Below are 13,925 nucleotides of genomic sequence, written 5' to 3'. Positions count from 1 at the left end.
CTAAATAACTAAAACATTGTAATGCTAAAAGATACCGCCTGAACACTGCACCTTGACTTTACAGAATAAGGGATGTACTGGTCCGTCGGTTCATGTATGTATATATATAAGTCTCTGTGATGATCAATCTATGATTCCATACATAATTAGATATCTCATAAATAATTGTTTCCATTTATTCGTTCTCTTTTTCTTTCTATTTTCTTTCTTTCTCTCTTTCTTTCTACTCTATCCCTTTGTCTTTCCTTCTCTCTCTTTCCCTCTCTCCACTCTTTCTTTCTCTCATTCTCTAATCTTGCTTTCCTCTCTCTTTCTCTCCTCTCTCTTTTTCTTTCTCTCTTTCCTCTCTTTCTTTTTCTCCTTCCCGGCCTTTCTCTCTTCATTTTGTTACACTAAATTCAATGGCCTACCCTAGTAATAACTTTTTCAACATTAACCAGGTCTTATTTGATATTTTTTCTCAGTCTTTTCTGATGTACAGTTAAACTTCAATATCTTGACTTCTGATATATTGACAATCTGAGATATGTTACCATCTTTCCACTGATCCCACTGTCTGTACTGTATAAAACTATAAATGATATTGAAAAACCTCTGATATGTCAACCTAATGTCTGTTTTGCCATGCAGTGTAATCTTTGATGTTGAGTTTCAATTCTGATATCTCAACACCTCAGATATCTGGACATTTCCTACTTGTCCTGCTGATGTTGAGATAACGAAGTTTACCTGTGTTTGATAATTTTCAGTTTCCTTTTGTTCTGTTAAGGAAACATGGTCTGAAATTAAACATGTTAATTAAAATTGAAATCAGGAAGATGCTCACAAAATGTATGTTGTACTTTATCAGGATACATGTGTCATAGTTTTGATTTGGGAGATATTCACAGTCTCATTATCTGCCTGATTTTAAGTTTCTGTTTTCTCCGTAGAACCCGTCACAGAAATTCTCCAGGAAGGCCAACTCCGCAAGCTCACTGAGACTCAGCCCCCCAAAGGTGAGATAATTTATACCCATCAGTTACTTGTGAGTTTAGTGAATACTCTTTATTTATAATAATAATTAATCTTAAATCCCATGTAGAATACGTTTGAATTAAAATAGATTTGTATTTCATATTTCATGGATATAGTATACAATAAATTATGAGATAAATGTAGCTTGTCATGCTATCTTGATATTTTGTGTAAAGTTTGAAATGAATCTCTGATTGTTGCCAGATTTGGACCAGAAATATGTTCCAGAGCTAATTGTTAAACAGTAAAGGATCAGCTTTATTTTCTGTAAATTTCAGAAAATAAAAGGTAAAGACAGATCTGTATCCTCTCCTAATTCTCCTACACGCTATTTCCACCACCACCCCTCAAGTCAGCCAGATCTTAGATCCACCACTACCACTCACCACCACCATCACCACCACCACCACCCCTCACTGCAGCAAGATTCTGGATCCCCCACACATAACCCCGCCTACAGAGCTGCCTCGGCTCCACAGGAGCTGTCACATGACCAATCACATGACCCTGTGATTGACAGGCGAGAGAAGGCCGCCACCATACCACGCGGACTGACGGAGCCTGTGGCAGAACTTCAGACATTTAAACCGATCGGAATTCTCAAACCTCCCTCAACGTCCTCGGTCTACGATAATGTCACAGGTAGGAGTTATTGATAATATAGGTCGTCAATTTTATATTTTTTTAGGAATTTTATGTGTTAATTTCTTTATTAGGAATGTTTAAACATAAAGGTTTTTTAACTCAGTTTATAACTTTTATCAGAGAGACATTTGAAGCTCGTAGAAACAAAGAAATTGCTTTTCACCTGTAAGTTTGCTATGACCTTGACTCAAGGTTATTTTGGTCAATTCAAGGTAACTTGTTAAAGTCAAAGTATGCCTTCAGCTGACCAGCAATCTTTTTGTTTCTCTGAGCTTCTAGTGTTAAACCATTATGTTTTATTTTGTCTGGTCCATAACCATAAGCTCAAAGCATAATGTGAACTCCCCCCCCCCTTTCATTGGTTTATTAAAGAAATATTCAGAGAAAATTTCTTTTTAAGTTGCAGTTCTCTGATCAGTGACATGAACATGTTTCTTTAATAAACACGATTAATTGGTTTATATTTTGGACATGTAATAATTACCTTCAAAATTAAAAGTGTAAAGGCGGTAAAACATTAAATTTTTTCTTATGAACAGGAACTGTGGTTTTGCGGAAAACAAACAATACCCATGATACATCACACAGGAAGTCTATGCCAGCTGCTGTGTCGTTTGTGGACCACAACATATTAAGTGAAGCGCGACCAGCATCAGCCATCCATTTCACACACAAGTTTTACCAGAGCCAGGAGCAGGAGAACTGCCCCCGTCAGGTGCCCTCCAGGCAGGGAGGCAGTCAAGGGGAGATCCAGGGGAAATTAAGGCGGCCTGTCCACATCGAAACTGCTTTTGTTGGTGATAACTCTTTTGTGACCTCCAGTGAGGATCAAGGTCATAGGATTTCTTACATCGATACGTCCACGACTGTTGTTGCTCCGACGCCGACTCGACCCGATCAAGGTCATCCCAAGGTCAAAGAGGAAATCTCACACAGTGTTTCTACTGCAGTAAGGTCAGATGTCAATCCATCACCTTTGACCTCAGATGTAAAAGGTTATCAATTATCCACTGAAAACAGACAGCCGAATTCTGACAATTTTTCTCTTGAAAGCTTGGATCATACTGAAAATAACGAGACACCAGGGTCTGTGTATAAAGTATCAGTGAGCGCGACGGGAGTGAACGGAGTATTGACTGTGTCAAGATCAAGCTTATCAGGGTCATCGGATTCCCCTGAATGGCCTTCACCTCCAGAACCTTTGACCCCAATGACCCCACTGACCCCGGAGTGTCAGGTGGAGTTTGACAGTAACGTTTTAAAACGCATGTTACAATCGCTACCCGTGTCCCCAGAAGATCCAAACATGGATAACGGTTACCATGACGATCCAACAGTCTCCAAAAACTCAAAATCCTCGGGACTCGGTCGTACCAAGAGTCTAAATACGCATGATAGGGTGAAAAAGCAACAGAATGGAACCCAAGTGGCCAAAAAAGTGGAGCAGGGTCGTCCAAGTCGATTCTTTAACAACAACAACAATTCCAAGTCCCGCCAGACGAGGTTACTGATAGAAGAAGAACTGAGACTGAGGGACCGCTGCGTGCGGGACAGCTACGGCGCCGAGAGTTACCCCGACAGCGGCATCGGCGGGATGGACCACGCCGCCAGTGTCTGCTCAGGAAACAGTAAGTCAGCCAATCAGAATACAGTATTCATTAAGTCAACCAATCGCAAAATAGTAATAGTTTAGTCAACCAATAAAAAAAAAGTAATACTTAAGTCAACCAATCAACAAAAAGAAGAGTAAAATTCAGTTAACTAATCATAGCACAGTATAATGTTTGCTTGCCCTATCCCGACTAAAATTATTGAGTCTGTAAGTAGATGGGAAAATATTTTTTCCCTGAAAATTTCAACTTTGTTGAAGGGATATGAGGAATAAAAGAAAAAATATTGTGTCCTAGAATGTTAAAAAATAAGTTTTGAGTCGGGCCAACTTTAATCAGTCAGTTGGGAGAGGGAAACCAATTTAATAGTTGCTTCATAATTACTTAAACATGAGCAGCTGCTAGAATAATGAATAACAGAGTAACATCAAGTATTATACAATTATAGACACTGAATCTCTCTCTCTCCTTCCATCTTTCTCTCTCTCTCTATCTCTCTCTCTCCTTCCATCTTTCTCTCTATCATTGGGTAAACAGATAAATGTTTCACAATTGTATTATTTGAGTTTATGAATTAGGCCATTGTATAATAAGAATAGAGACACTGTAATATTATTGAAATATTGTATAAAGATAGTGCCCCCTCCCCTTGTACAAAATTTAGTGCCCAGTTCCCCTCTCTCACCTGCCCAGGTAACACACCTGAAATTACCTGGAAATCACCTGCTGATAGGAGCCCCTGAATACTGTTCACACCTGATGTAATCTTTGTTGACTGTTTAGCGGGGTTTGTTTATCCTGGACATTCCAGTCTTTTGTATGCTGTGGGTCAGTCTGTCTTCAGTGGTCATTCTTACTGGACATTTAACCCCAGACTTTGTGACTTTGGTCCACTGTGTACACAGTAGTGGTTTGTTGTTGAGAAATATTTATGGAATTCTGTGTGATAAAGGTTTCGTTTCTTACCCAATAGTTGACATTATACTTAGGAAGTTCATCAAAGAATATCGTAATATTATCAAGACTTTGTCAGGGTCGTGACATGGAAAGAGAAGCTATCGTGTAGGGGAGAAATTGTCTGTCTAATGTGCTTAGTTCTTTGACAATCAGGAGATCTGCTACATGTCTGTTCATTACCTTAAAATTTTGGTGAAAATCTTGTGTTCAGAAGAGGTTTTGTCTGTGTATCAGTGCGTATCATTGTATCCTGTGTGTCATGGTAATATCAATGTATCATTGTATCCGGCTGTACGTACGTAGGCTTTCAGAATCTGTGAATTAGGAACTCTGCTGAAGTAAAACAGAGCTGTGGATTTTTTTGGTATTGACAATTCTCGGCTATTGATTGGGATTTTACTGTTGACAGAAGCCAGACTTCTCCATTATAACGTGTCTGTCAGGCTCCGTGTGTGTTAACCAGGACGGGGGACCAGATCGGGTTAGAGGACCAGACAAGAGAACAGTGGACCGCTGGACACCGGACTGACAGGTTTACTACAGTCAGTTATTGTCCAGTTCCTAATGACCTTTTACGACCCCTAGTTCCTGTTACATGTTTCGACTAATGAGAAATAAATGTCACGTCCAGTGTTTACAAGATGACTCTGTGTGGAACTCTCACTAGAACATGGTGAGGATAAACTGTTAAGTGTGAGAAAGCAATGAAAATTGCAGTTTGATGAGATTCGAGTCAGGTAGAGGGAGGACTAGCTTTTCTTGGGATATGAATTTAAAAAAAATATATATTCTCTCATCAGACCAAAGTTTTAAAGGCAAAAGAGTTCCGTGGAACCAAATTTTGAATTGCTTTTTATGTGTGACCATTGATTTGAATTTCTGTGTATGTGACCATTGATTTGAATTTCTGTGTATGTGATCATTGATTTGAATTTCTGTGTATGTGACCATTGATTTGAATTTCTGTGTATGTGACCATTGATTTCATGCCTCTAGGTTAATTTATTTGTGTTTTAACTGAACACAGCCAGCAGTGCTTTGTCACCAGTAGCTATATAACGGACATGCTGATCTCGACTCAATCAGGCCGTTATTGACTAGGAGTAAAAATATTGACTTCAGTCGGGGAGCTCCCAGCATTTAAAAAAATACAGACACTGCAGCGACACGGAGCGAGGAGGTGTTTGTGTTGACAGATCGTTATCGTTTAATTAAGTCAACATTGGGTATCTGTCTAGGACATTGATTCGGTGTTAATCCCGTCTGGTGACTGAATTATAACACTGTATTAGATCACTATCACGGACAATTAACGAGGAAATCTGTCAAGTGTGGATATCTGAATTATAAAGCTGACTTAGATAGATATCGGTAGATAGGTGTAAATATATACCACCTTATTGTCAGGCAATGTATTTAATTCTGTCCGCTCGGAGAGACAGTCTTCAAATCTATCATCGCAGTCATCAGATTTAATTCTGTCTGGTTGAGGAGAGCGTCATTGAATCTATCATCACAGTAATCAGATGTGTGTAAAATCATCACATTGAGAGAACAGTTCATCCATTTAAAATATAAATAAGAGACACAGTTATATCTATAGAATTCTAAATCCAACTTGACATCTATCAGTTAAATTTGATTTACTGTATTCCACAGTTATAAATCATAAACACAGAATGTGATTTTGAGGCTGCATTGACATGAGCAAACTTAGTGAAATGCTGTCATAAGCCTAAAAGTGTGATGTAGGATAGATTGACCACCAGTCTTATTATTGGGAACTTTAACCCTGTTACCATGGATATTATTGGAATGATTCTGCGGAGGTCATCCAGTAGTTCTGAGCACGGTTAGTATATTGTAACCATAGTAACAGTTTGGTTTGGGGAAATCTCATCCTTCTTATTTTGCACATGCATAATGTAGACTTGATTTTACACTCAAGGTCATATCTTGACAAGTCTACAGGAGTTATCTCTCTTGGCTCTGGTTTATTGTGTTTTTCATTCAGTAAGGTGCTTCATACATGTATCTTTCAAATAATGTGAAATTTAGATTCTATAGGTAAAAAGAATTGAAGATGTAATTTGTCAGCCCAAAGGATTAGGTTCTAATTAATTGCTAATTTTAAAGTAAATTACCTATATTCTTGAATGTATTGACTATTCACAGAATAAACATACCGGCCGGTATATGCATTTTCTCACTCATGCATTAAATCTATACTTTTTAAAGATATATATCTTTTATATAGAGCAGTCACAAATTATAAGCCCCCTTCCCCCGTTTTCTATGAGTGTCCACAAGATTTGATGCCTGCAGTGATACATTCAGTGACTCCGGTGACACGTTTCTCTTGCCCTGTAATTAAGTGGTAGCAGTAATTAATTGATCAGCTGTTAGTCGTCATTATCTACGTCTGTAGCCCGTGGACAGTAAATACACAGGTATATACAGGTGTGTTACCTGTATCAGGTGTGACAAAAAATCCTGACAGCTTAATTAACCTACTGTACAAACGAGTTCAACTGTAGATCTGTCTGTCTGTTAATTAGAAGATATCTACATGAAAGTTAAGAATGTCACTATATTTAGTGTATTATGAATACCCGGTAACTCAATTATCAGTGGTTACATGTAAAAGTTTTATTTGGAGCACATTTGTTTACAGGGAGGGGGGTTCTATCATTAATTTACCAATTTACCATGCATGCACCCATTCAGTAAAGTATATAATTTTTTGTCAATGATATGAAACACATTAAAGCTAGAAAAATTATTTCATCATGTTGCAGTTTAGACTAATGGACGTCTTATTCTGTTATGAGTTGACTGCATTACGCACTGTGTGTTTGTACATGTATTAATTAATTAACTGATTAGCTTAATGAGTTGGAACATAAATCACATGTATACAGAGTGAGTGAGAGATGCTAACGCGATTGAGGTACTTTTAACATATTGGATTCTCTCTTCATATCAGCCAAAAAAGGAAGAGATTTCCAACTGAAGTTGGAGTTTCAGAACTTGTGGTTAATATTTATCTTTATTTCAATTCGAGTTGAGGAGGGTAATTAAAGTTGGTAATTATAGTTGTGTGGTGATATAAAATATCAGAGTTTCTGGAGGGAATACATTGGTCAGTTCAATATGAGTGTTGGAGATATAGTGTCTCAGTGATTTTTACGTTAAGTGTCACTTGTCAGTTTGTCTCCTTTGACTGTTTTACGACCAATTATACAATATTAATTACTCCAATTTACTGTCTGGGATTTTTTTTTTGCTGGAAACCCTATAAAAATATCCAGGATATTTGTGTGATCAGACTAAAAAAGTGAAAACTTGTGTGTTAACGGGGACTTTTTATTATTGAATAATACAGTGTCACCTGAGGTTTGAGGGAAAAAGTTTGAAGATTATTTTGAAGAGCCCTGTCTATATATATATATATATCAGTCCTGTTTGTCAGTCATTTCAGTCAAATATGACCTGTGATGGATAGATATGTTTATTAATTACCTACCCACGGGAAACTGAAGGTCACACATTCCTTCTGGTGAAGGTGATTTAAGTGACTAACATATAATACTTAGAGCCCCGGCTGTGAAAACTTGAAGGACCTGTCATAGAGAGAGAGAGAGATTTACTGCTATTTAAACAACTACCCACCACTCAAGAATTGACTCTGGGAGTTTTAATTGTTTTTGGCTTTGGAAGGATTATCAATATATCGAGTTTTGTTTAACTGTAAAAACTCTGTTGTTTTAACATTGGGGATATATACATGTACAAGGCATTAAAGAGTGCTATAAGATCTAGCTAGTGTAACCCCATTTTTGGGGGGAGAGGAATTGACAAATTGAAAGTGATAGAGCCCCCACATTTGCTTTGACAGGACAATACAAACTGTAACAGAGCAGGTGGAAGTGATTTTGTTCACTTGTGGAGGTTCTAAGGTGACCTGGATAAACGGAGAACCGCGGGAGGGTACTGACTTAGAGGACACTGGGAGATTGAGCTCCGGAGCTCTCTCTGTAAAATGTACACAAATCAAACCTTGTTGTGATTTCTCTGCCAACTTTTTCAGGGAGGATCCTGAACTTCATCAATACACATTTTGTTAATTTATCAACATTCAGATTTAAAAAAGATAGACCTGGCCACAAAAAGGAAGCCTCAGCTGTGAAAATTAGAGCATTGTGTCATAGTTTTTATGTGTGGAGGAAATCGGCTGACATCTGATAAATTTTTTTTTGGAGGATTTTAGTTTCTCACAGGGGGATCCAAGTTTTTAGCCTGATTTTGACAGGATAAAGTTATAATTGTCTATTCAGAATTTTTTTTAAATTCTAGTTTTATATAAAATTTATCAGCCTTCTTGTGATCTGTGATTCCACTCAGTGGGGGATCTAAGATTTTTATATTAATATCTTTACAGACTTACTTATAATTTTTATCTACTTCAGTGGGGGATCTAAGATTTTTATATCAAAAACTGTACAGATTTAACTTATGATTTTATCTCCTTCAGAGCCGTATGTTTCCTCTCGGTGGGGGATCCAGTTTTTTTTCTCTCTCCTGAAGCTATAATTTTAGTCTTATCTTGATTTTCATATGCTTGAACTTCCTGAGGTTTGATGCCACATTAAAACCTCTGTGACCTTGGAGATCTCAAACTTCTGATAAAGGTCAGCCCTGTGAGTGTGGACTGAATCCACAGAGCTGGGCAATATTAAAGATCCCAGGAACTCAGAATAGAAACAGGGGGAGGGGGAGGAAGATGTGCACTAATTATAAATGTTATTTTAATTTGGGATTTTAGTGTATAATTAAGCAGATCTGATTTCCTCTGGGTTCTTAAGAACCCTGTGTTGATGATAAATCAGTGACTTTGTAGCAGAGCTGTGCTGAGGGATAGATCTGATAATTTATGAATATTACAGAGAGGGGAGCTGTTGATTCACGGGGGATAAGGTGTTTTGATTTGTTTGGAACAAACGACAAAGACAAGAGTTGTGATATTAATAGCCTGGTTACACTGACAGTGGGTGTGAGGGGAAAGTTATGTTGTTTCTCTGAGGGCTGAAGTGACTGAGAGATGAAGTCATCAACTTAAAGATTCCAACGGACTGAGTGACAGGTGACCAAGGGTCAAAAGGTCACATTAAGAGCTTCACCAGGGAGACGCTAATTAAGATCCCAGGGCCGAGGAAATTAACTCCTGGATAGAAATTTCTGTTAGGCTTCAGCAGCAGTGACAGAGGACTGACAGAGGGCGTACTAGCTGTCAATATATAGTGTAGGATTGGAATTAACTCTCAACAAGGGACCCGAGTGATTAATGTCTACTGACCAGTGTGTGCAGAGAGGAATGAAGATGGCTTCAGACAATTAGAGTGAGTCGTCAGCAAGGAATTCGTTTTTTGTGTGTTGGCTATAACTACTTTCTTTTCTCTCCCTGACTTGAAGGGAATCTGAGAAGGAGAGAAGTGTTAGGTACATCCCAGTCAGAGTGTAATGTGACATCTTTATTTCCAGTGGTTCCTGGTTTGGGGTGACTGACCTATTGTAATGTGGGGGGCTGATTGACATTAGCAGTGGAGATACAGGCGGCCAGGATAAGTACATCTGATTGATGCGACCAGCAGCAGGTCTCAAACAGACCAAAGAGATCGCACTGTACAGTCACACACACGAATCTCCCACTACTGCCTCTATATAACTGGGATTAATTTCAGTGAGGAGGGGTGTCTATGTTATTGTGATTAAAGAGATTATTTACTTCAGAAGGCAGCCAGCCCTGACAAGATCAGAGCATTGGTAATTTATACATGTATAAGGAATAAAGGCATTGTGTGCAAGAGTCATTCATAACACAGCTGAAATATAAAACGAGAATTTTATAATGTTGACTAAAACCAGATGTGGCAAGGACATTAGTGATCGGGGAATGCCGGGGTGCATTTACTTGTCAATAAATCTTTTTAAGTCGAGATTGATCACTTCTCGTTAATAATACTCTGGTGGATTTTTAACTCTGAGAGAGTGCAAGCTTGCAATTACACACAGTGACAAAATCATACTACAGGGTGACTGCTGGTAGACATTGCATGGGATTTATAGAGACTGGATTTTATGATGAGTCGTAGAATTCTGTGTACAGAAGCCTGATAAACCAAAGAAGCTTATATTGACTCTCAAAAGTGAATGTCACATAGTATGATATAGTGAGAAGGGATTTAATGTTATTGTTAGAGGGGGGTCACAGTAAAATGACAGAGTGAGAAGTTGGTCCTATTTTTATTGCAATGGATGCTGATTTTTTGAGAAAGTTGATCTGTGATATACAACAGATAAGAGTGGAGGATGAAGCGGAGACCTCAGACAAGGGTAAGTATACTCATCGTGCTTACTGGTACAGTTGGGGGGGGGGGGGTCCCCTTCCCTCCCAGGGTCATCGTGAGAGTACTAGGTGTTAGACACTGACTCCTATTGTCCTATACTCACTTTGGTTACTGGTACAGTTAGGGGGACCCCTTCTCTCTCCCTTCTTCCCAGACACCAGGGGTTAGACACTGACTCCCTCCCTCCCTAGACACAACCCCCCCCCCCCCCCACATCATTAAGGCCGTCCTACCCAGGGGTTAGACAGTGGCTGACTCCTACCCTGTACTATACTCACCATGCTTATATAATCACCATGGTTATACTGTTCAAGTTGTCCCCCCTCTCTACCTCCCCCAACACCATGCACTGCCATCATTAAGGTCACTGTGAGAGTACCATTAGGATCAAACTGTGACTGATTCCTACCCTTCAACCTTGAACAGGTCAAAATACCATTCAATGCTGATCTTTTTGCTTACCCTGTCCCATATTTTTGTTAGTGATAATGATCATAGAGAAGGTATATTTATATCGCCAGTAGCTTTATCTGATGGACACTGCCCTTCCCCTCCCTCCACCCCCCTCCCCCCTCCAAACCCTACCCCATCAATTCAAGATGATCTCTTTGGAATTCACCTGATTAAAAAGTTATTTAAACCAAGATAATGTCCCCCCTTCTCTCTCACCCTATTTCATTCACAATTTTTCGAAATCCATTTATTGGAATTGAAATTTAATAGATTATCATGATTATATCTGAATCAAGTATTTGCTTATTACTTTCTAATTAATCATGTTAATATATATCTAGATTTTATGAAGAAAATATTTTGTTGTACAATTCAGTTCTTAATGTAATAACAGATTTAAAGGTTTAACCTGGGACCTAAACATGCTAAAAATGAATGAAGTATCAATGTAGGTTTTAGAATAATCCTAATGTAGGGGTTTCCCAAAAAGGGATCAGTGAAATATTACATATGAACCTATTGCAAATATGAACCTCAAGGAAGTACTGGATTTAATGTAACATCATTTATCTTTTGTTAGTTTAATTCTGCTATCAATTTTGAATTTCTGCTTGTATGTTTTTTTTTTCTTATTACTTGTATGCCCTGATGGGCCCAAAATTGGTATTAATAAATCTTATCTTAAATCTTATCTTATCTTATCTGTACCAAGATTACACTGCACATTGTTAGAGGCTGCAGGTTCTAACCCTTCATGTCCTTGTTTTACTTACGTTTTTCTGTGTACAAGTTTGTAAAAAAGGGCCCCCTCTCTTCTCTGCTAGTAGAATCACCTTCTGGCTTTTAATGTCCATTATTTTTGGTCAGGGTTTGAGGGTCACCCCATCCCCAAATCCGGACAGAGTTGATGGAAATCAGAATAGAACACAGTGGAAATTCTTATACACCATGTACACATATATAGATTCTTAACCACAAGTTATTTTGAACACTATTGAACTTAACCACAGTAACAGTTGTTTCTGTTGCTATGGCGACAGCATTAAACATTCATGTTACTATAGTAACCTCTTTAAGTTGTTTTGTTAGAATTAAAATAGATGATTTCTGTGTAACCTTGACATGATTATGACACAGGGCAGAGGAATTGTCCTCATTGTAATTTTGGCCTCTGTCATCCATCATGTTTTCTGGAGAGAAATTACTTTTCTACCCTGAGGTTTGTTTTTTTCTATGATTTTTGGCGAAATTGTATTCTGTTGTCAGAAGAGCATTGCTCTTTGTAACCTGTTTGTTTCAAATATGTTTTCACTGTATAATTTTGGCTTGTGATCACTGCATGATCATGGAGATTTGAGATTATCAGCTTGATCAGAGAGAAAGAACTTTTTTCTGGCATTTTAAGCTAAGTTTGTCTGTCGGAGAGGATTTTCCTGGTATAATTCTGGCCGCGGTGATTCCCGTTTGTCAGAAGAGGGACAGTAATTGTTCCTGTCGGGGATTTCCTGATCTCCGATGGAGCTGATGCTCTTGGTACTACTTAGAACCACACTTGATCCCGCTAAAACTGTCAACATGTCAGTCTCATTTTCTGACTTTCCCCCTCTGTAAGGTTAGAAGTTTCTGTGGATTGTTTCCTGGTGCGGTGTTGAGTTTCACTGTCTGATATAAAAGGATACTTTATCGTCTGATGATTCTCTCTCAGGTCAGATATTAATTCCTCTCTGGTGTCTCAGTATGTTATATAATGATAAGTTATTTCTTGTGTTCTTCTTAAGAGTACTTATACATAAGTTTTTATAAAGTAAACACAGGCCATTTCAAAAACTGATGGGAGAACGATCATATTACACATGTTACACGTTCTCTGTCATTGTATATAGACCTCAGAATTCATGTGGCATTCTTACATTTAGTCTGTCATTCTGTCATCAAAAGTGTACATACTGTACTTAAAAGAGCCAGCTTCATATCTTAGTGCCATTGGCATAGACAATTACATTGGGCTAATTTACAAATACTGCTATTATATAAATCACTATTTATAAATACAATAATATGGCTCGGAAGTATGCAGCGCTAATTCATGATTACAACAATAAATAAGTCTTTTGTCATGTTTGTGAATACCCAGTGATCATGGTGATGGCGCTTAATACAGGTACAGTGTGTGTTTACCTTTATTTCTTCTCTTTAGTTTTACTGAAATATGTAAAATAACACTGAAAGCAGCTGGCAATTTAAGAAAATAAATTGAAGAATGAATACATTAGTGTCAAGTAGTTATTGATTGGTTGACTGGAAGCACATTATGATGCATGTTAGTAAACTAAGATCTGATTGGTTGATTTTTCAGGGTTAGAGGTTAACCCTTCAACCACAGGAGCAGGTTCCTCTGGAGCCAGTAGTCGTGGCAGCAGCAGCAGCGGTCGTCATAGCGACCTGATCAATCAGCTGAGTGACACCTCGGAGATCAGACAGTGTAACCCCACAGAGGTCAGTGTTACCTTCACAAGTGTGACCTTGACCCTTATCTCATTGTTTTATTTCGTAAGGTGTTATGAACATTGAAGTATGGCTGATTTTTAAGCTTCTTCCAAATTCCAATTATTTTGAAGATGTAAAACTGGACATCTAGCAGATTAATGCTGCCAATAAATGCACCAGCAGTATTGTGTGTATGATTTTTCTAGGTACATTTTCATGTTTAGTCTTAATGTTTGTGTGTGTTTTCTAATTTAGTTGTATATAAAATTGAAACACAGGCCCATACGGAGAGTGATGATTAACATGATTTGATTTTTTTTTGGACGATGACAGTATTTAGAGATGTAAA

At 38.1% G+C, this 13,925-nt stretch overlaps 1 protein-coding gene across 1 annotated transcript; it reads left to right on the top strand.

Annotated features, from left to right (window-relative positions):
* Positions 1-64: 64 nt before the first annotated feature.
* LOC134282412 (uncharacterized) lies at positions 65-13,878 on the top strand (the record flags this gene model as incomplete). The annotated part of the gene is made up of 6 exons (XM_062764812.1): positions 65-94; positions 933-998; positions 1,296-1,659; positions 2,202-3,290; positions 13,446-13,604; positions 13,832-13,878. Coding segments are annotated over 6 exons (1,755 nt in total), but the record flags the coding sequence as incomplete, so codon positions are not given.
* Positions 13,879-13,925: the final 47 nt, after the last annotated feature.

The sequence above is a fragment of the Saccostrea cucullata genome, unplaced genomic scaffold, assembly GCF_032062105.1.
Source record: "Saccostrea cucullata isolate Sc308-1 unplaced genomic scaffold, CSIRO_AGI_Scuc_v1 ctg3118, whole genome shotgun sequence".
Taxonomy (NCBI): Eukaryota; Metazoa; Mollusca; class Bivalvia; order Ostreida; family Ostreidae; genus Saccostrea; species Saccostrea cuccullata.
This window is presented reverse-complemented; position numbering and strand designations above follow the sequence as displayed.